Below are 23,165 nucleotides of genomic sequence, written 5' to 3'. Positions count from 1 at the left end.
AGCAGAGGGAGTGGGAGAGGGAGAAGCAGGCCTCCCACCAAGCTGGGAGCCTGATGTGGGGTTCGATCCCAGGACGCTGGGATCATGATCCGATCCGAAGGCAGACGCCCAAGGACAGCCACCCAGGTGCCCCTGGAGACACGTTTCTTTTAAAAAAGTTTTTTAATTTTTTAATTTAATTTAATTTAATTTATTATTAATTTTTTAGTTTAAGAGTAGAGTTTAGTGATTCATCAGTTGCATATAACACCCAGTGCTCGTTATGGAGATACGCGTTTCTTTCCATTTAAAAGCCACCACATAAACTCATCTTTTTTTAATCAAAATCCTTAATTCTTACAGGTTCCAAGAAATCAGAACCTTGAATTCAAAAGAAATTTAATGACAGTTTTGCAGAAAGCACCATAACATCTTTGAATGATAGTTATCCAGTATCTGCTTGGGTAGATCACTCTTTGAAAGATAACCTTTTAGAATACAAATGAATTTGGGAATTCAGCAGGCCTGGATTAAAATTAGAAGTCTAATTTTATTGACTCTGTGGCCTTGGGCCAATTAAATAACTTCTTAAATTCTCAGTTTTCTCATTGGTCAAATGGGGAGTGACAATGCATATTTTTCAGGATTATTTTGAATATTGAGATAATGAAAGCAATATATTCATCATAGTGCAGGACATAGTAAACTCAAATGTGTTAACCGTTATTGTAATCCTTTTTCACTAGTAATGACTAATAGCAGGGCTGGTTGCCTTTTTTTTTTTTTTAAGATTTTATTTATTTATTTGATAGAGAGAGACACAGCGAGAGAGGGAACACAAGCAGGGGGAGTGGGAGAGGGAGAAGCAGACTCCCGCTGAGCGGGGAGCCCGATGTGGGGCTCAATCCCAGGACCCTGGGATCCATGACCTGAAGGCAGACGCCCAACGACTGAGCCACCCAGGCGCCCCGGGGCTGGTTGCTTTTAAGGGGAGGAAACCCAGGTTGAGTCATAACAATAAGTAAATAAACAGTAACATTACCAGGAAGGGCAAGGGTGAAGATGGTCTTTATAGAGTGATTGGTACTAAGAACTTCTTCAGGCTGGTACCAGCCCAAGGATTGCTGTTATATGGCTATGGTATTCTATGAACTATGTTTAGAAGCCTTAGGAGTCTTGATTATTATTCTTTGAATAGATTTGATGGAAGCATCAAACCTGCAGTGGGAAACCAACAATTTTATTTTTCCAAAAACTGGTATTAACTGACCCTTCTTTTTAAAGGTAGGGTCAGAAGAAGAAAAATATGTCAGTCCAAGTTTTCTTAGTTCTTTTCAGTGAACACCAGTGCTTTCCAATAATTGATTATCCAGTCTAGCCAGTTTGAGGGCCTATCAGTTAGTTGCTGGTCATACATAGAGCTGTTGATGCTCTGTTGTTTGCCTGCCGTACTTTGTGGGCTTCCAGTTTTTAAAAGTGGTTGGTAAATGAATTGTGTACGTTTTGTGTGCACTGTCTTTGCCCCAGCTCCAGGTTATGATGGCCCCTCAGACAGGGCCCTCTAGTCTCCATTCATTGATTGCATTTCACCCCTTTTTGGTATCTTTCTTTGTATTTAACTGAGGTGTCTCTCACAGACCAGCCCACTGACACCTCTTTTTGACCATCTCAGTGTCCTTAGTACCACGTATCAAGGAGTATTTCTGAGTCTCTTTCTTTGTTGTCCTGGAACAAAGGATAGTATAGGTCTTAGGACCTATCACCATCACTGTCTCAGCCAGAGCACTTATGTGAGCACCAAACCAGGAGAAATCCCAATGAGAATGGGTACTTCATCTTGTGATCCAGATTTATTCAGCCCTCTGAGAAAGACTGATTGTAGCAATAACCCTAATTTGACCACCCCTTCTTGTAGTGTTTGTCTTGTAGCATCTGCACTGACTCTGGGCTTGACTATGAAATGCTTTGGCCAGTGAAGGACTACATAATGTGACGCAAGCAGGGATTTGAAACATATGTGTGCATTGGACTTGCTCTCTTGCTGCTCTTGGAACCCTGCTTGGTCTATTGGAGGATGAGAGACCACATGGAACAGATAGAAACTGTCTCAGTTGGGCCCATCTTAGATAAGTCCCTGTTAATATGCTATCTGACCATAGAGAGATGAACAGGCTGAGCTGAGATCAGCCACACCTGACTCAAACCAGAACTATCCAGCTGAGCCCAGCCCAATTTGCCAAACTCAGGAATTTGAGCTAAATTGGTGGTTGTAGTGTTAAGCTACTAAGATTTAAGATGGTTGTTTATACAGATAACTGATATTCTCACAAATAAGTCCATTACGTATATTATAATAAAAATAAAAAGGATGTGGTAAAGGCAAAGTAAATAACATTTTAAAACAATTTTAAATTTAATGTTACTTATTAGGAGAACAAAATATCTGATTAGTTATAAGTTTGATTTATTTCAGTTCTTGCTTTTAATAGCTATCAGTTGTAAAACATACCTCATAATGACATGGCTCAAATGGGAAGAATATCATTAGCTGTACTTAAGAAGTTATGATTCTCTTTCAATTCTCTCTATAAATCTTTTTGTTAAAACCACCTAGTAGATATCTTCTTTCATGATACTAATCTGGTTCTTACAAACTTATGAGTGTTACATTTTATTTATTTATTTTTTTAAAGATTTTATTTATTTATTTGAGAGAGAGAGAGAATGAGAGACAGAGAGCATGAGAGGGAAGAGGGTCAGAGGGAAAAGCAGACCCCCGCTGAGCAGGGAGCCCGATGTGGGACTCGATCCTGGGACTCGAGGATCATGACCTGAGCTGAAGGCAGCTGCTTAACCAACTGAGACACCCAGGCGCCTACATTTTATTTTTTTAAAGATTTTATTTATTTATTTATTTGACAGAGAGAGACACAGCGAGAGAGGGAACACAAGCAGTGGGGAGTGGGAGAGGGAGAAGCAGACTTCCCGCTGAGCAGGGAGCCCAATGCGGGGCTGGATCCCAGGACCCTGGGATCATGACCTGAGCCAGAAGGCAGACGCTTAACGACTGAGCCACCCAGGCGCCCTGAGTGTTATATTTTAAACTCATTAATAAATGAGTTCAAAATGCACTAAAACCATCCATTTTGAAGATTTCAGAAAGGAAGATGGATAAGCCATATCCTGATATAATTTTTGGCAAAAGGAAAATCACAACGTGATGGAAATATTTTTTCCTCATCATCAGTTTTCCAACCACTGTTTCCATAAGTTTCTTTTATAAAGTAGTTGTCTTCTCACTATTAAAAATCACCTTTACCTTGAAAGCACAGGTTGTGTGTGTGTGCGCACACGCATGCTTTTGTGCCTTAACATCTGCTAAAGCATAGCACTGGAAGCTATTTCATAGCACTGGAGAAGTGAGCAGAATTAGAACACTTCTTTTTTTGTTGTTTTTTAAGCATAGCAATAATTAAGTTTCCCAATTCTTTTAAGTAATTTGCCAAAGTGAACAAGATGGTCACTTCCCATCTTGTTAAAAAAAAAATCACAAATATTTAATATCTTAAGAAACTAGTCATTTTGAGGTATTGTAATGATTTATGATACCAACTGCCTGGAATTACGCCAGATTTCACAGATTAAGGTCATAGTCCTCCACAAGACTGCCCTCATTTCAGATACCAGCCACAAGTTTGGGGAACTTCAGGACTTCGCTTACTTCCGATCAACTTTGTACAAATTTGGGGGTTCCCATGACTCCCTCAGGTTTGATAATTTGCTAGAACAACACACTGGACTCAGAAAAGTGCCAGCCATGCTTTTATTATAGCAAAAGGTTATAAAATCAGAACTATCCAAAGGGAGAGATGCATAGGGTGAGCTCTGAGAGGGTCCCAAAGACGAAGCTTTCATTGTCCCTGTGGATGCACATTAATGTATGACAATACACATAGTATTACCAGTCAGAGGAGCTCGCCTGAGCTTCAGTGCTTAGAGTTTTTATTGGAGTTTGTTATGTAGGCATGCTTGATTGAGTCATTTGCCACAAGGTTGAACTCAGTCTCCATCCTTCCCCAGTCTGGGCTGATTTCTCATGGCTCAAAGCCCAAGCCCTCTAATCCCATGTTTGGTCTTTATGGCTTGGTCAGTCTCTATCTTGAATCATCTTGTTAGCACAAACTAGGGGCTCACTCAGAGTGACTTCTTTGGCATAAACTGTCAGGGCCCACTGTGAATAACAAAGACATTCATATTAGGAAATTCTAAGGATTTAGAGGCTACCTCCCAGGAACTGGGTACAAAGGGCAGCCAGATTGTTAATTACACAGATACTTAAACTACAATATGATGGAACATACAGAGAGTGAATGAACAAGTGAAGGTACACCATCAACTTAAAGAGTTGTGGAACCTCCACTCTTTTCTCGTGATAGACTCTGTACCACACATGACATGCAACCAACACTGAGCCTGTATGGTAGTAATAAAACTTATTTTACTTAACATTTTAAATACCTATTAATAGATGTTCTAGTATTTTATTTCTGTGCCCTGGGGTATTGTGCCCCATTTTAGAGATCACTGCTCTAGAGATCCCTTGGCTAAATTATTTAAAGAGTGCTACAGACTGAATGGGTCTCCTGAAAATTCATATGTTGAAATCCTAATTCCTGATGTGATGGTCTTAGGAGGTGGGGCCTTTTGCAGGTGACAGGTCACCAGGGTAGAACTCCCATGAATGGGATCAGTGTCCTTACACACGAGACCCCAGGGAGTTCCCCCACCACTTCTGCCAAGTGAGGACGTAGTGAGAAGACAGCCATCTATGAATTAGGAAGGGGGTTTCTCACCAGATAGTAAATCTGCTGGCATCTTGATCTTAGACTTACCAGCTGCTAGAACTGAAAAATAGATTGTTGTTTAAGCCACACAGTCTGTGATATTTTGCTGCCCTTGACATGTCTTCCTGTAGGTAGAATGTACTTCCCTGTCCTATTCATATCCAGTCCAGGTGACTTCCATTGGCCAATGGGATCATAGTGGACATCATGTATACCTTATCTGAATAGAGGATTGGAATGTTTCTGCATGTTTCAGCTTATCAGGAGCTGCTCTAGAAACCTAGGTTCCAGAATGAGAAAATACTAAGAGAAGAGCCAAGCAGAGTTACGGTGAACCTTATGCAGACCATAAGCTCACATGCAGTGTGAATGAGATATAAATGTTTGCCGTTGTAAGCCACTCAGATTTTGGGGTTGTTTGTGATATAGTGTAATCCAGTTATAATGTAATTTACTCCAGGGAAAGAGAGATACCTTTAAGAACATATTTTGTCTTTTCTTTACAAACTTAGATTGTTAAGGCTCTGATAATCAATGATTACTCTTGGGAGGAGGGTGTATGTGTGCACACATGCAAGTGTGCAAGTACTTGTTAGGTCTAGTAGTTATTTGCTAGAAAATTTGCAAGAATCAGCCCTTCCCCCTCTTACCTTTTTTCATACCCTTTTCCCTTTCCTTACCAAACAGTTCAGTCCTAAATGAAATCTTAGGTAGAGCAGAACAAGGTAGGTATCTGATGTAGGGTGGGATGGGGGAGTAACAGTGGCCTGGTGCAGGATGTCAGAACTCAGGCAGGGTGAGAAGGGTGATATTCAGGAGGTTGGCTTGAGAGTGGTGTGGGAGTCCAAAAGAGTCCAGAGGACATCTCTGCAAGAGTGGGGGAGAGTATTTCCAGCATGGGGAACCACACTCTATAGTGAGGAGAGTGTCCACACATGGCAATAGCTTGGTATAGGGAGGGTATCAGAAGCAGCCTGGTCTGGGATGCCAGTGTTGGAAAGGTGAAGAGGACGTCTATGTGGTGGAGTAGCCAGGTGCAGGGAGCTTAAGCAGGATGATCCTTCCTGGGAGGTGGGAGACCTGGCATGGGGTTTCATGGTCCAAACAGAGTGAGGAAAGTGTACATGCAGAGGGTAGACCTGTGTGGGTTTTAGAGGCTGAACAGGGTAAGGAAGTTGTCCATGTGGGAGGGTAGCCCAGGGTGGAGACTCGAGCCCAGGAAGGGTAAGGAGAGCTTCCACACATCCAGGGGGATCTTGGGTAGGGTTTTAGAACCTAAATGGGATAAGGATGGATTCCAGGTGAGGGTTAGGGAGCCAGCATCAGCAATCAGAGTCTAGGCAGAGTAAGGAGGGATTTCCTGTGGAAGGTGGCCTAGCATAGGGTGTCACACCTGAGCAAGATGATGTCTATGGAGGTTGGCTAGCTCTGTGCAAGAACACCCAAGCAGGATAAGGGCTCCAACAATAATGGTGGCCTGGGTTGGGAAGTCAGAGCCCAGTCAGGGAGAGAAGAGCATCTTTGTCAGGGAAGGACAAAGACAGAAAATTGACTAAATTCAGGGGATTACTCAAAAAAAAGTAGTCAAAGACAATGGAAGCAGGTTTCTTACTGTAACAGAAGGGAGTTAGAAATGTGGAAGGGAGAAAACTAGAATGAACTCTTTAGTGTTGGATTGGAATTAGAGGTTATTAGTGTGAATGCATGGTTTTCAACATACCTTGATATAGAAGTAAATGAGGTAAGTGTGTGTGTTACGCAGGCGCTGGAGGAGTTTGGTGGGGAAGATTAAAAGGAGGATCATTTGGGGAGAGCTGAATCTAGGGTGTGAGCTAAGAGCATGTCTGGGAAGATTCTATATGAAGGTTCAATTTTCCGAGTGATTTCCTCTTGTCCTTTAGAAAAAGTCGTATTTGTGACTGAGTTATCTCCTAATTTGTGATTCCATTAAATTATCCTAACTTGTTAAAAAATAGTCACATTGACCTGTATCGTCTTGTTGCGGTGTGGTGGGGATTAAAGGGGTAGAGAAGAGTGGAGTAAAGGCTGACCTACCCCATTAACACCCAGGAGAGAGAGCTGCTTTCAGGAGTGCTGGAAGTGACTGTAGCAAAATGAATGGAGATCTGTGAGGGAGTTAGTTGAGAACAGGGAAAAACAGCACAGAGGAGCAGCTTCAGAAGACATATGATAAGCTTTGGCTTCCCTACTACTTTAGAAGATACTGACTGAAAATGGAGAGGCTAACATGTGAGTTGTCAGTGATCCTCTCAGAATGTGGTACCCAAAAGGTGCCTGATGAGCTACAAATGATGAGAATACAGCATGAATGAGTATATGCCTGGGTTGGTCTAGAAATAATTATGTTTGCATACAGATGTACACAAATATTTGAATTTCATTCTTGCTGGTGAGTTCAGATAATACAAGTCTCAGAAAAGATTTCTCCAATTGCTTAGTTTCCATTTGTTTACTTCCTGTTTTTTTTTTTTTTTAATCTGCCCTTTGAGTTCCTAAGTTCCTACTTTTATTACACTTGCTGACATATGATTCTATGCTATGATTAAATGCTATGATTCTCACTGTGTTGGTCCTGGGGATTGGGCCTCTCTCTGAGGTTTTTAATTTTCATGAGATTCCTCTTAGGGTTATTTGCGTATCAGGGGCTCCTGTTCTTGATAGGAAGTATGACAAGTTGCCACCATGTTCGGGTTTCATTTTGAGATGTGTAAAGGAAGAGGTTAAAAGGATTTTTTGAACAGAGCAGATTTCTCAATATGACTTCAGAGACCACTTATGCTGAATTGAGTTTCAAAAATGAATCCAAGTCCTCAAGCACCAAATCATGGCCTCCTGCAGGTAAGAAGCATTTTCTGGTGGTCAGAGTTTATGATGAGATGAAGGATGAAGAGAGAATACTATAAATGAAGCATAGGTAATGTTAGTTGCTGCTTCTCTGGCTGCAGTTGGGACACATTGGATTCTGAGTTGCCTGAAGATAAGCATTAAGGGGGTGTACAGTTATACTCTTAACAAAATTGAGGTGTGACAAATCCACTACAGTCCCGAGCTAAGGAGAGTGCTAATTATGCTGAGAAGTTGTTCTTCTGTACTTTCTGAAGCTGAGTGAGATACAGTCAAGAGATTGGGTACAGGTCTTGAAACCATCAGCCCAAATGCACGGGCTATTGATGGATTAGCAGGCTCAGTTGGAGGGGAAGAGTTTGAGTAGAGAATGTTGTGGGTGTATTTGTTAGTGCCGGACTGAAGTGGAACCAAAGACCGTTGCATATGAAAGAAGAGAAAGTTACAAAGAGAGTCTCTAACATTACAAGGGAAATTGCCCTGCATTCAGAAAATCTATTGCATACCCCACTTGTCAATACCTCATAACTTTGAGAAAACAATTATTTTTATTTCTTTATGGAGGTATGATTGACAAATAACATTATATAGTAGTCCCCCTTATCTGTGGGAAATATGGTCCAAGATCCCCAGTGAAAGCCTGAACAGTGGATAGTACTAAACCCTATATACTGTGTTTTTTTCCTATGCATATATACCTATGATAAAAGTTTAATTTAAATTAGGCACAGTAAGAGATTAACAGCAATAACTAATAATAAAACAGAACAATTATAACCATATATTATAAAAGTTATATGAATATGGCGTCTCTCTCAAAATATTGAACTGTATTCACGTTTCTTTTTCTTGTGATAATGTGAGATGATAAAATTCTTATGTGATGAGATGATGTGAGGTGAATGACAGAGGCATTGTGACCTACCTACTGTTAGGATCATCTGCCTCCAGACCACAGTTGACCACAGGTAACTGAAATCATGTAAAGCGAAACTGTGGGTAATGGAGGGGACTACTGTCTTAGTTTCAGGTGTACAGTGTAATGATTTGATTTTTAAAAAATATTTTATTTATTTACTTGACAGAGAGAGAGAGAACACAAGCAGGGGGAGTGGGAGAGGGAGAAGCAGGCTTCTCCCGATGCGGGGCTGGATCCCAGGACCCTGGGATCATGACCTGAGCTGAAGGCAGACGCTTCACGACTGAGCCACCCAGGCGCCCCTGTTTTTGTATATATTTGTGAAATGATCACTAAAATAAGTCTAGTTAACATTCATCACCATAGATAGTTAACCCAATTGTTTTTTCTTGTGATGAGACCTTTTAAGAGTTAATCTCTTAGCAACTTTCAAGTATGTAATAATATTTAATAGTTGATAACACTGTAATAATCTAAAGCATTAACTATAGTAAACATGCTATATATTACAACCACAACTTCTTTATTTTATAACTGGAAGTCTGTACCTCTTAATCCCCTTCCCCCATAACCCACCCCCCACCCCACCGCTGGCCATCACCGATCTGTTGTTCTCTGTATCTGTGAGTTTTGCTTTGTTTTGTTTTTCGGATTCCACAGATCAGTGAGATCATTTGGTATTTGATTTCTCTGACTTATTTCACTTAGCATAATGTCCTCAGGGCTCATCTGTGTTATCACAAATGACAAGAGTTCCTTCTTTTTTTATGGTGGAATAATATTCTATTGTATATGAATATCACATTTTCTTTGTCCACTCATGGATGGGTGGACACTTAGGTTGCTTTCCTATCTTAGCTACTGTAAATAATGCTGCAGTGAACATAGGAGTGCATATATCTTTTTGATTTAGTGTCTTTGTTTTCTTTGGGTAAATATCCAGGAGTGAAGTTAATAGATCATATGAAATTTCTATTTTTAATTTTTTGAGGAACCTCCGTACTGGTTTCCACAGTGGCTGCACCAGTTTACATTCCCACTAACAGTGCGTGAGGGTTCCCTTTTCTCCATATCCTCACTGACACCGTTATTTCTTGTTTTTTTGATACTACCCATTGAGAAAATAATGAAATAGTGACTTAACCATTAAATAGTGACTAAAAAGTTCTGACCATATTTTAAGAATGTGATGAGGGAATGAGTATAATAAAGATTTATGTGCTATGGCATTATTTAAAGTAGTTAAAGTTGGGAACAATCTGGAAGATTATTTACATATCTAATGAAATACTTTGCCACCATAATAGTGTTAAAGAAGAAGATATGCTTGTATGAAAAATGTTCATGGTATAGTATATAAGAATATGGTTGGTCAGAAACCAGTATATATGGTATGTCAATCATGTGGGAAAATGTGTATGTATGTATGTATGTATATACACTTTGAAAAATTACTGGGAGGATATATACCAAAACATTAGCAACAGTTATACTCAATGGATACTGTGCTTTTATATATTTTCTGAAGTTTCTACAATGAACATTATTATTTTTCTCCTATTTTCATATTATTTCAAATGTCATATCGTTGGCAATACTATGTCATCCAAGAAGAGGGAGAAGGAGAAGGGAAGTAAGAGCTAGAATTTATTACTGATGAAACTCATTTGATTTCTCCTTCAGCTCCCAAAGAGAAGACCAGCCCACACAAAAGTAACCCCAGTTTTCCCAAGCTACTTTTTGCCTCGTTGCTGGTACTTCTGCTGCTATTGACAATCTCATTTTTTATCACTTTTATCAGTAAGTACTCATCTGAATCTGTGAGGAATGTCTGTCTTACATAAAGAGATGACATCCATTAGATACTGACATTTAATGATGGGTATATCCAGAAATCTGGAAAAGAGGTCTTCTTTGGGGTTGGTGGGGAGGGACACAATTAATGGGAATCTGTTATGAATTTTGTTACTTATTTGAATTTAGTTTATAAAAATAATGGAATCCACTCTTTAGAGAAATTGAAGAGTACATGTGTGTACATGTGTTTGTGTTTAGAGAGACATCTATTAGGCACCATTTCTACCCTAGATAGTTGTGGTAAATGAGGACAAAGCTATATTTGCCTATTAGTGTTTATAAGGCCGGGGGTTTTTGAGTGCACGGAGACATATTTTGAGATGAGCAGGTGGACAAAAAGAGATGGGAAGAAATGTTCCAGGAAGAGTTTGTCTGTCCTGCCCAAGACTGTAAGATCTAAAAGCCAATTTAGCAAATAAGTGGATTTCCTCGTATCTTTGGCTTTAAGAATTTGTTGAATTTTTAAAAGGCATGAGAAGTAGTTAAGCCAGTATGTGGTGGGTCAAGGAGCAAATGTGAGATAAGGAGGAAAGAAAGAGAAAATTCACTTTCTAGAGGGAGAGGTAAGTTATTTTTAAGTTGTGAGTATATTGGTGTGGTGAGGAATAAGAGCCATTTAGGAGTAGATAGATTAAAGGAAAGAAGATGAAGAAAATAGTGCCTATTCCTCCTGATTAATGTTGGATTAAAAACAAAATTCTTACTCTCTAGGTAACCCAGAACTCCTCAGAATTAGCTCATTTCCCCCACAAGGACCTATGCTGTGTACATCCTCAGAAGTGTTTGTCCTCCATTCTCCCACCTCCAAGGCTTAGCCTTTGCATTTAGTATTGAAGGAAAACATGGATAAATCTCTTTGCAGTCATTCTAATGGAACTATCATGTCCTCTTTCAACTACTCATCTTTCAGCTGTTCCTGGAGAAATCTATGGTTTCAAAATCAGTAGAATTAGGATTACATTGAATGTGGGGTGATGAGACATCTTTTCCGCAGTCAGGATCCTTCTCAAACAATTGGGCATTTGTAGATCTTGTTGCTATAAAATAGAATCTAAGGAAGTAACAATAGAAGGCAAAGTCATAACACTACCAGGAAAATGAATGACCTTTTTTTTTTCAATGTTTTTTCAAAAGTATTCTCAGCTTCTTGAAAAAAAGACTACAAAAGAACTCACACAGAATTGGAATGTATGAAAGAAAATTTGACCATGGAAGGTAAAAATTAATGTGCCTATAATTCATTGGTTGACTGTACTATATAAGGATACTAAGTCAATATTTCCAATAAGATTCACAGGTAGATCATACTAAGAAGTTGAGTCTCATGGTCATTTCAAGCTCTAAGTGTAGAAATACATAAGACCTGAAATTCTTATATGCATATCTTTATCTGTACAATGAAATAGTCTTCATTGTGGAGCTGGCTGTTTAAAACCATGGGTAATCTCTTTATGGAATGATTGTCCAGCCACATCTTTGGTGTTCTCTCCAGAACACACTTTCTCAGTTTTTATACTATGGATAGGCTGAGAATTTTCCAAATCTTCAAATTCTGGTTCCTTTTTGTTTAACACTTTCTTCAATTTATCTCTTTCCTCTTGCATTTTACTATAGGCAGTAAAGAGAAATCAGGCCACAGCTTTAACACTTTGCTTAGAAATCTCCTCTGCTAAATATCCAAGTTTGTAAGTTCTGTCTTTCATAAAACATTAAACACAACTCCCACCAAATTCTTTGCTATTTTATAACAAGAATTGCCTTTCCTCCAGTTTCCAATAGCATACTTCTCATTTCCATCTGAGACCTTAGCAGAAGCACTTTAATGTTCATATTTCTACCAACATTCTTTTCATTATAGGATATCTATATTCTTTGAGATGATAGGAGCTTTCTCTACAGCTCTCTTTTCTTTCTGAGCCCTCACCAGAATTACCTTTAACATCCATATTTCTACCGGCAGCTCTTTCAAGGCAACCTAGGCTTTTTACTAACAGGCACCTCAAAACTCTTCTAGTCTCTACCCATCATCCAGTTCTGAAGCCACTTTCACATTTTTAGGTATTTGTTACACTCCACTTTGGTGCCAAAATCCTTATTAGCCTGTTTGGCTGCCGTAACAAAATATCACAGACTAGGCGGCCTAAACAACAAATTTATTTTCTCACGGTAATGGACGCCAGAAGTCCCAGGTGACATAAGAGTTGGTTTCTGGTGAGGCCTTTCTTCTTGGCTTGAGACAGTCACCTTCTTGTGTGTCCTCACATAGCCTGTTCTCTGTGTGAATGGGAAGGGAGAGCTTTCTGATGTCTCTTCCTCTTCTTATAAGAACATAAGTCCTGGGGCACCTGGGTGGTTCAGTCAGTTAAGCACCTACCTTCAGCTCAGTCACGATCTCAGGGTCCTGGGATTGAGCCCCGCATCGGGCTCCTTGCTCAACGGGGATCCAGTTCTCCCTTTCACTTTGCCTGCTGCTCACCCTGTTTGTGCTCGCTTTCTCTCTCTGTCAAATAAATAAAATCTTAAAAAAAAAAAGAACCCAAGTCCTATTGGATTAAGGCCCTACTTTTTTTTATAACCTCATTTAACCTTTATTACTTCCTTGAAGTCTACCACTGTAGTCACATTGAGGATTATAACCTCAGCACATGAATTTTTGGGGAACACAATTCAGTTCAAAACAAGTTTCTATGTAATTTATTGGAAATTCTTGTGTATGTGGTATTTGTTTCTTCTATCCTGTTTATTAATTTATTCAATCATGTATCTGTATCATCATGTACTCATGGATATTTATCTTATACTTTGGGTTGCAATCCAATACTATATTTATTTTGTTGCTCAAATTGTTCTGCCTTTGCCACTGGGAGTTATTTCAATTGGTTCCTGTGGCCCTTAGACTTGCCCCCATCAATGTGTTGTTATGCTTTGTTTTTGAGCACTTCCTTACTTTCTGGGACTGTAAGATTCTCTGGGCTTATACTGTATATTTCCTGTCTCAGTCTTAGAATCAGCTATTTCTCTGTGGAGCCATGGCTCCTGTTACTGAAGAATGGTATTGGAAACCAATATTTGGATACTAGGTATGCTCATTGCTACTGAGGTGTTATTTCTTTTAGGCCCCCTCAGTTCACAGAACAAGGAAATATATATGTGTGTACTAACCTGTGCATGTACATATATTGATAAATATTTATACTGTAACTATGTATCTGTAATAGCGTACACATCAGTTTTTACTGATGTCTGAAACTTTCATTGATTACATTGCATCATTCTAGCCTACTCCCCTTGATATCTTTAATGACCACTCCAACAGAGAGAAATCTGGTTCCCATCATCTGCTCAGTACATTTACATAATTATTCATTTCCAGTTAACACATATAGCAGTATCAGAGTTGTAAACTCAAACCACCATGGGAAACAACTTTATCAACTAGAATAGAGTGCTTATGTGCAGTTTCTTTTGTCTTTAATCCATTCCATTTCCAAAGTTGTTGCGGTCATCCTACCCACCCCTAGTGTGGTTGTTTCCAACACTTGTAATATAGTTAGAGTCTCTTGTCACAGTTTTCATTCTTTCATGGACCCCTGGACCTCCTAAATGAATTTTTAAAATTTGCATGCAGGGCGCCTGGGTGGCTCAGTTGGTTAAGCATCTGTCTTCGGCTCAAGTCATGATCCTGGAGTCCTGGGATCGAGTCCTGCATCGGGCTCCCTGCTCAGTGGGCAGCCTGCTTCTCCCTCTCCCACTCCCCACTGCTTGTGTTCTCTCTCTCACTATCTCTCTCTGTCAAATAAATAAATAAAATCTTTAAAAAAATAATGTTCCACTATATATAAATACCACATCTTTTTTATCCATTCATCTATCAGTGGGACACTAAGGTTGCTTCTATATCTTGGCTACTGTAAACAATGATGCAATAAACATAGAGGTGCATTTATCTTTTTGGTTTAGTGTTTTTGTTTTTTAGGGAGTGTCCGTACTCAGTAGTGGAATTACTGGATCATATGATATTTTTATTTTTAATTTTTTGAGGAACCTCCATACTGTTTTCCATAGTGGTTATACCAATTGACATTCCTATCAGAGTGCATGAAGCCTCCCTTTTTTCCACCTCCTAGCCGACACTTGTTATTTCTTGTCATTTTGATGTGAGCCTATCTGGCTGGTGTGAGGTAATATCTGACTATAGTTTTGATTTGCATTTCCCTGATGATTAATGATGTTGAACATCTTTTCATGTGTCTGTTGGTCATTCTATGTCTTTGGCAAAATGTTTGTTCAGGTCCTCTGCCCATTTTTAGTAGGATTATTTGTTTCTTTGGGTGCTGAGTTGTATAAGTTCTTTATATATTTTGAATGTCAACCCCTTATTGGATATATCATTTGCAAATATCCTTTCCCATTCACTAGGTTGCCTTTTTGTTTTGTTTATGGTTTCCTTTGCTGTGAAAAGCTTTTTTATTTTGGTATAGTCCCAATATTTCATTTTTGCTTTTGTTCCCGTTGCCAGAGGAGATATATCCATAAATATGTTGCCAAGGGATTACCATCCCTATTTTTTCTTTTAGGAGTTTTATGGTTTTAGTTCTCACATTTAGGTCTTTATCCATTTATTTTCATGTATGGTGTAAAAAAGAGGTCTAGTTTTATTCTTTTGCATGTTGCTGTCCAGTATTCCCCACACCATTTATTGAAAAGATTGTATTTTTTCCTCTGTATATTTTTGCCTCCTTTGTCATAGATTAATTGACCATATAACTGTGGGTTTATTTCTAGGCTTTCTGTTCTGTTCCCTTGACCTATGGGTCTATTTTTGTGCCAGTACCATACTGTTCTTATATAATAGTGTTGTAGTGTATCTGGAAATGTGAAATTGTGATACCTCAAGCTTTGTTGTTGTTGTTCTTTTTTTTTTTTTAAAGATTTTATTTATTTATTTATTTGAGTGAGAGTGAGAGAGCACAAGCAGGGGGGAGCGGCAGAGGGAGCAGCAGAGAGAGAGGGAGAAACAGCCTCCCCAAAGAACAGGGAGCCCAGTGCGGGATTCAATCCCTGGATCCTGGGATCATGACCTGAGCTGAAGGCGGATGCTTAACCAACTGAGCCACTCAGGTGCCCCCAGCTTTGTTCTTCTTTCTCAAGATTGTTTTGGTTATTCCAGGTCTTTTGTGGTTCCATACAGTTTTAGGATTATTTGTTCTAGTTTTGTGGAAAATGCTGTTGTTATTTTGATAGGGATTACACTGAATCTGTAGATTGTTTTGGGTAGTATGGACATTTTAACAATATTAATTCTTCCGAGTCATGAGCATAGTATATCTTTGTATTTGTGTCCTCTTCATTTTCTTTCATCAGTGTCTTATAGTTTTCAGAGTATAGGTCTTCTACCTCTTTAGTTAAATTTATTCCTAGGTAATTTACTCTTTTTGGTGCAAATGTAAATGGAATTGTTTTCTTAAATTTTCTTTCTAATATTTTGTTATTAGTGTGTGGAAATGCAACAGATATATATATATATATATAATACAATATATTGATTTTGTATCCTACAACTTTAATGAATTTATTTATTGGTTCTAATAGTTTTTTGGTGGTCCTTAGGATTTTTTGTATGTAGTATCGTGTCAACTGCAAATAATGACAGTTTTACTTCTTCCTTACTAACCTGGATGCTTTTCATTTCTTTTTCCTGTCTGAGTGCTGCAGCTAGGACTTCCAGTACTATGTTGAATAAAAGTGGTGAAAGTGGACATCCTCATCTTGTTCCTGATATTATAGGAAAAGTTTTCAGTTTTTCATCATTGATTAATGTTGTTAGCTGTGGGTTTGTCATATTTGGCCTTCATTATGTTGAGGTACATTCCCTGTAAACCCACTTTGATGAGAGTTTTTGTCATGAACAGATGTTGTATTTTGTCAGATACTTTTTCTGTATCTGTTAAGATGGTCATATGGCTTTTACCCTTCCTCTTTTTTTTAAAATTTTTTTATTGTTATGTTAATCACCATATATTACATCATTAGTTTTTGATGCAGTGTTCCATGATTCATTGTTTGTTCATAACACCCAGTGCTCCATGCAGAACGTGCCCTTCTCAATACCCATCACCAGGCTATCCCATCCCCCTACCCCCTCCCCTCTAGAACCCTCAGTTTGTTTTTCAGAGTCCATCATCTCTCATGGTTCGTCTCCCCCTCTGACATACTCCCCTTTTCTTCCTCTCCTGTTATCTTCTTCTTTTCCTTTTTTCTTAAAATATGTTGCGTTATTTGTTTCAGAAGTACAGATCTGTGATTCAACAGTCTTGCACAATTCACAGCGCTCACCGTAGCACATACCCTCCCCAATGTCTATCACCCAGCCACCCCATCCCTCCCACCCCCAACCACTCCAGTAACACTCAGTTTGTTTCCTGAGATTAAGAATTCCTCATATCAGTGAGGTCATATGATACATGTCTTTCTCTGATTGACTTATTTCACTCAGCATAACACCCTCCAGTTCCATCCACGTCGTTGCAAATGGCAAGATCTCATTCCTTTTGATGGCTGCATAATATTCCATTGTGTATATATACCACATCTTCTTTATCCATTCATCTGTCGATGGGCATCTTGGCTCTTTCCACAGTTTGGCTATTGTGGACATTGCTGCTATAAACATTGGGGTACATGTACCCCTTCGGGTCCCTACATTTGTATCTTTGTGGTAAATACCCAGTAGTGCAATTGCTGGATCGAACGGTAGCTCTAATTTCAACTGTTTGAGGAACCTCCATACTGTTTTCCAGAGTGGTTGCACCAGCTTGCATTCCCACCAACAGTGTAGAAGGGTTCCCCCTTCTCCACATCCCCGCCAACATTTGTTGTTCCCTGACTTGTTAATTTTAGCCATTCTGACGGGTGTGAGGTGGTATCTCATGGAGGTTTTGATTTGGATTTCCCTGATGCCGAGCGATGTTGAGCACTTTTTCATGTGCCTGTTGGCCATTTGGATGTCTTCTTTGGAGAAATGTCTGTTCATGTCTTCTGCCCATTTTTGGATTGGATTATTTGTTCTTTGGGTGTTGAGTTTGATAAGTTCTTTATAGATTTTGGATACTAGCCCTTTATCTGATATGTCGTTTGCAAATATTTTCTCCCATTCTGTCGGTTGTCTTTTGGTTTTGTGGACTGTTTCTTTTGCTGTGCAAAAGCTTTTTATCTTGATGAAATCCCAATAGTTCATTTTGGCCCTGGCTTCCCGTGCCTTTGGCGATGTTTCTAGGAAGAAATTGCTGCGGCTAAGGTCGAAAAGGTTGCTACCTGTGTTCTCCTTTAGGATTTGGATGGACTCCTGTCTCACGTTTAGGTCTTTCAACCATTTGGAGTCTATTTTTGTGTGTGGTGTAAGGAAATGGTCCAGTTTCATTCTTCTGCATGTGGCTGTCCAATTTTCCCAACACCATTTGTTGAAGAGACTGTCTTTTTGCCATTGGACATTCTTTCCTGCTTTGTCAAAAATAAGTTGACCATAGAGTTGAGGGTCCATTTCTGGGCTCTCTATTCTGTTCCATTGATCTATGTGTCTGTTTTTGTGCCAGTACCATACTGTCTTGATGATGACAGCTTTGTAATAGAGCTGGAAGTCCGGAATTGTGATGCCGCCAGCTTTGCTTTTCTTTTTCAGTATTCCTCTGGCTATTCTGGGTCTCTTCTGGTTCCATACAAATTTTAGGATTATTTGTTCCATTTCTTTGAAAAAAGTGGATGGTATTTTGATGGGGATTGCATTGAATGTGTAGATTGCTCTAGGTAGCATTGACATCTTCAAAATGTTGATTCTCCCAATCCATGAGCATGGAACGTTTTTCCATTTCTTTGTGTCTTCTTCAATTTCTTTCATGAGTATTTTATAGTTTTCTGAGTACAGATCCTTTGCCTCTTTGGTTAGATTTATTCCTAGGTATCTAATGGTTTTGGGTGCAATTGTAAATGGGATAGACTCCTTGATTTGTCTCTCTTCTGTCTTGTTGTTGGTGTATAGGAATGCCACTGATTTCTGTGCATTGATTTTATATCCTGCTACTTTACTGAATTCCTGTATGAGTTCTAGCAGTTTTGGGGTGGAGTCTTTTGGGTTTTCCACATACAGTATCATATCATCTGCAAAGAGTGAGAGTTTGACTTCTTCTTTGCCGATTTGGATGCCTTTGATTTCTTTTTGTTGTCTGATTGCTGTGGCTAGGACTTCTAATACTATGTTGAATAGCAGTGGTGAGAGTGGACATCCCTGCCGCGTTCCTGACCTTAGGGGAAAAGCTCTCAGTCTTTCCCCGTTGAGAATGATATTCGCTGTAGGTTTTTCATAGATGGCTTTTATGATATTGAGGTATGTACCCTCTATCCCTATACTCTGAAGAGTTTTGATCAAGAAAGGATGTTGTACTTTGTCAAATGCTTTTTCTGCATCTATTGAGAGGATCATATGATTCTTGCTCTTTCTTTTGTTAATGTATTGTATCACGTTGATTGATTTGCGGATGTTGAACCAGCCTTGCAGCCCAGGAATAAATCCCACTTGGTCATGGTGAATAATTCTTTTAATGTACTGTTGGATCCTATTGGCTAGTATTTTGGTGAGAATTTTTGCATCCATGTTCATCAAGGATATTGGTCTGTAATTCTCTTTTTTGATGGGGTCTTTGTCTGGTTTTGGGATCAAGGTAATGCTGGCCTCATAAAATGAGTTTGGAAGTTTCCCTTCCATTTCTATTTTTTGGAACAGTTTCAGGAGAATAGGTATTAATTCTTCTTGAAATGTCTGATAGAATTCCCCTGGGAAGCCGTCTGGCCCTGGGCTTTTGTTTCTTGGGAGATTTTTGATGACTGTTTCAATTTCCTTAGTGGTTATAGGTCTGTTCAGGTTTTCTATTTCTTCCTGGTTCAATTTTGGTAGTTGATACATCTCTAGGAATGCACCCATTTCTTCCAGGTTCTCTAATTTGCTGGCATAGAGTTGCTCATAATATGTTCTTATAATTGTTTGTATTTCTTTGGTGTTGGTTGTGATCTCTCCTCTTTCATTCATGATTTTGTTGATTTGGGTCATTTCTCTTTTCTTTTTGATAAGTCTGGCCAGGGGTTTATCAATCTTGTTAATTCTTTCAAAGAACCAGCTCCTACTTTCGTTGATCTGTTCTACTGTTCTTTTGGTTTCTAGTTCATTGATTTCTGCTCTGATCTTTATGATTTCTCTTCTCCTGCTGGGTTTAGGCTTTATTTGCTGTTCTTTCTCCAGCTCCTTTAGGTGTAGGGTTAGGTTGTGTATTTGAGACCTTTCTTGTTTCTTGAGAAAGGCTTGTATTGCTATATACTTTCCTCTCAGGACTGCCTTTGCTGTATCCCAAAGATTTTGAACAGTTGTGTTTTCATTTTCATTGGTTTCCATGAATTTTTTTAATTCTTCTTTAATTTCTTGGTTGACCCATTCATTCTTTAGTAGGATGCTCTTTAGCCTCCATGTATTTGAGTTCTTTCCGACTTTCCTCTTGTGATTGAGTTCTAGTTTCAAAGCATTGTGGTCTGAAAATATGCAGGGAATGATCCCAATCTTTTGGTACCGATTGAGACCTGATTTGTGACCTAGGATGTGATCAATTCTGGAGAATGTTCCATGGGCACTAGAGAAGAATGTGTATTCCGTTGCTTTGGGATGGAATGTTCTGAATATGTCTGTGAAGTCCATTTGGTCCAGTGTGTCATTTAAAGTCTTTATTTCCTTGTTGATCTTTTGCTTAGATGATCTGTCCATTTCAGTCAGGGGGGTGTTAAAGTCCCCCACTATTATTGTATTGTTGTCAGTGTGTTTCTTTGCTTTTGTTATTAATTGCCTTATATAATTGGCTGCTCCCATGTTCGGGGCATAGATATTTACAATTGTTAGATCTTCTTGTTGGATAGACCCTTTAAGTAGGATATAGTGTCCTTCCTCATCTCTTATTACAGTCTTTGTTTTAAAATCTAGTTTGTCTGATATAAGGATTGCCACCCCAGCTTTCTTTTGGTGTCCATTAGCATGGTAAATGGTTTTCCACCCCCTCACTTTCAATGTGGGGGTGTCTTTGGGTCTAAAATGAGTCTCTTGCAGACAGCATATGGATGGGTCTTGTTTTTTAATCCAATCTGATAGCCTGTGTCTTTTGATTGGGGCATTGAGCCCATTTACATTCAGGGTAACTATTGAAAGGTATGAATTTAGTGCCATTGTATTACCTGTAAGGTGACTGTTAACTGTCTGTTGTCTGTGTTCGTTTCTGCTCTTTGCTGCTTTTAGGTTCTCTCTTTGCTTAGAGGACCCCTCTCAATATTTCTTGGAGGGCTGGTTTCGTGTTTGCAAATTCCTTTAGTTTTTGTTTGTTCTGGAAGCTTTTTATCTCTCCTTCTATTTTCAGTGATAGCCTAGCTGGATATAGTATTCTTGGCTGCATATTTTTCTCGTTTAGTGCTCTGAAGATATCTTGCCAGTCCTTTCTGGCCTGCCACGTCTCTGTGGATAGGTCTGTTGCCAATCTAATGTTTCTACCATTGTAGGTTACATATCTCTTCTCCCGAGCTGCTTTCAGGATTTTCTCTTTGTTTCTGAGACTCGTAAGTTTTACTATTAGATGTTGGGGTGTTGACCTATTTTTATTGATTTTGAGAGGGGTTCTCTGTGCCTCCTGGATTTTAATGCCTGTTTCCTTCCTCACATTAGGGAAGTTCTCTGCTATAATTTGCTCCAATATACCTTCTGCCTCCCCCCTCTCTCTTCTTCTTCTTCTGGGATCCCAATTATTCTAATGTTGTTTCGTCTTATCGTATCACTTATCTCTCGAATTCTGCCCTCGTGATCCTGTAGTTGTTTCTCTCTCTTTTTCTCAGCCTCTTTATTTTCCATCATTTGGTCTTCTATATCGCTGATTCTCTCTTCTGCCTCATTTATCCTAGCAGTTAGTGCCCCCATTTTTGATTGCACGTCATCAATAGCCTTTTTGATTTCGACTTGGTTAGATTTTAGTTCTTTTATTTCTCCAGAAAGGGTTTCTCTAATAACTTCCACACTTTTTTCAAGCCCAGCTAGTATCTTTAAAGTCATGATTCTGAACTCTAGGTCCGACATCGTACTAATGTCCGTATTGAGTAGGTCCCTGGCTGAAGGTACTACCTCTTGTTCTTTTTGCTGAGGTGATTTCTTTCGTCTTGTCATTTTGTCCAGAGGAGAATAGATGAATGAGAGAATGAAATGCTAACAGGTTTACAACGTCCCCAGCAAATATACTGTATACAAATCAGAAAAGACCTGAAACCAGGGGAAAAGAAAGGGAAAGAAAGAAAAAAGAAAGAGAAAAAAGAAAAAAAAAGATAAAAACAAAAACAAAACAATACAAAAAAAGCAGAATATGATCAAATATGATCAGGCTAGTGCATAGATCAGTGCCACACACTAGATTTTGGGCGTATTTTGGTCTGTTAGAAAAAAGTGCCTCCTAAAATTTTAAAGGAAGAAAGACATATATGTACAAAATAAGGGTTGATACAATGAAGGGATGGAAGATGACTGTAAAGATGAAAATTATAAAAGATTATATAAAAGGACTTGGTAAGATAAGTTGTTTGAAAAAAGAAAGAAAATTTAAGAAAAAAAAAGGAAAAAGGGAGAGAATGTGATCAGGCAGGAGACTAGAACAAAGCCATACACTAGTGATTTAGGGTATATTTTGATCTGTTAGAAGAAACTATACCTCAAAATTTTAAAGAGAGAACAACTTATATATATATGCCAAAAATAAGGGTAACTACTATGAAGGTATAAAATATGACTCTAGAAATGAAAAATAAAAAATGTTTTTTTTTTTTTTAAAAGGGATTGATAAGATGTTGGTTAAAAAAGGGAAAAAGAAAAATAAAAAAAAACAGTCAACAAAAATTAAATTTGATGAAATAATGAATCATGGTAAAAAAAAAAAAAAAAAAAGCCATGAATCTATGTGCAGTATTCCCCTAGCGCTGGAGTTCTCCCATTCTCCTTGATCGATCAACTTGGTCTTGGCTTGCTGGCTGTTTGTGCTGATCTTCTGGGGGAGGGGCCTGTTGCTGTGGTTTCCAAATGTCTTTGCTGGAGGCGGAATTGCCCCGCCCTTGTTGGTCCGGGCTAAGGAAGCTGCTCCGGTTTGCTCTCAGGAGCTTTTGTTCCCTGCAAGCTCTCCGTACAGCCTTAGAGGACCAGGGCAGAAATGGTGGCCTCCCAATCTCCACCCGGAGGAGCTGAGAACTCAGGGCCCCGCTCCTCAGTGTGCCCCCAGAGAAAAGCAGTCACTTCCGTGTCCCCGGTCTCTGGCCGCACTCCGTGCTCACCCGGCCTGTGATCGAGCGTTGCTATCTCTGGCACCCGACCCCGCGCGGAGTCTCCAAACCCAGCAGATCCCTGCAGTGCGTTCCCGCACCGCTCCTCCCCGGGAAGGAAGGGGAGTCTCCCCGGATCTGCCGCTTGTTGGGTCCCTGCTGGAGGAGCCGTGCCCCGACTGGGCCGCAGATCACAGTTTATGGCAACCCCGAGCTGAGAGCCCGCGACTCTGCTCCGTCTCTGCAGCCGGCTTTCCCGCTCTGATACCTGGGAGCTCTGGCGCACTCAGGCACCCCCGGTCTCTCTGTGACCCCAAGGGTCCTGAGAC

At 39.5% G+C, this 23,165-nt stretch overlaps 1 protein-coding gene across 1 annotated transcript in view; it reads left to right on the top strand.

Annotated features, from left to right (window-relative positions):
- Positions 1-226: 226 nt before the first annotated feature.
- The window catches only part of LOC112816303 (C-type lectin domain family 4 member A), a 36,004-nt gene continuing 13,065 nt past the window's right edge, over positions 227-23,165 (top strand). Inside the window, 2 exon segments of the mRNA XM_025862736.2 lie at positions 227-7,682; positions 10,291-10,407. Coding sequence (XP_025718521.1) covers positions 7,601-7,682; positions 10,291-10,407 — 199 coding nt within the window. The 5' untranslated portion in view covers positions 227-7,600.

The sequence above is a fragment of the Callorhinus ursinus genome, unplaced genomic scaffold (assembly GCF_003265705.2).
Source record: "Callorhinus ursinus isolate GAN/ISIS: 27379988/994484 unplaced genomic scaffold, GSC_fseal_2.0 scaffold132, whole genome shotgun sequence".
NCBI lineage: Eukaryota > Metazoa > Chordata > Mammalia > Carnivora > Otariidae > Callorhinus > Callorhinus ursinus.
Note: the sequence above shows the minus strand (reverse complement) of the source record. Positions and strands in the feature narration are given on the sequence as shown.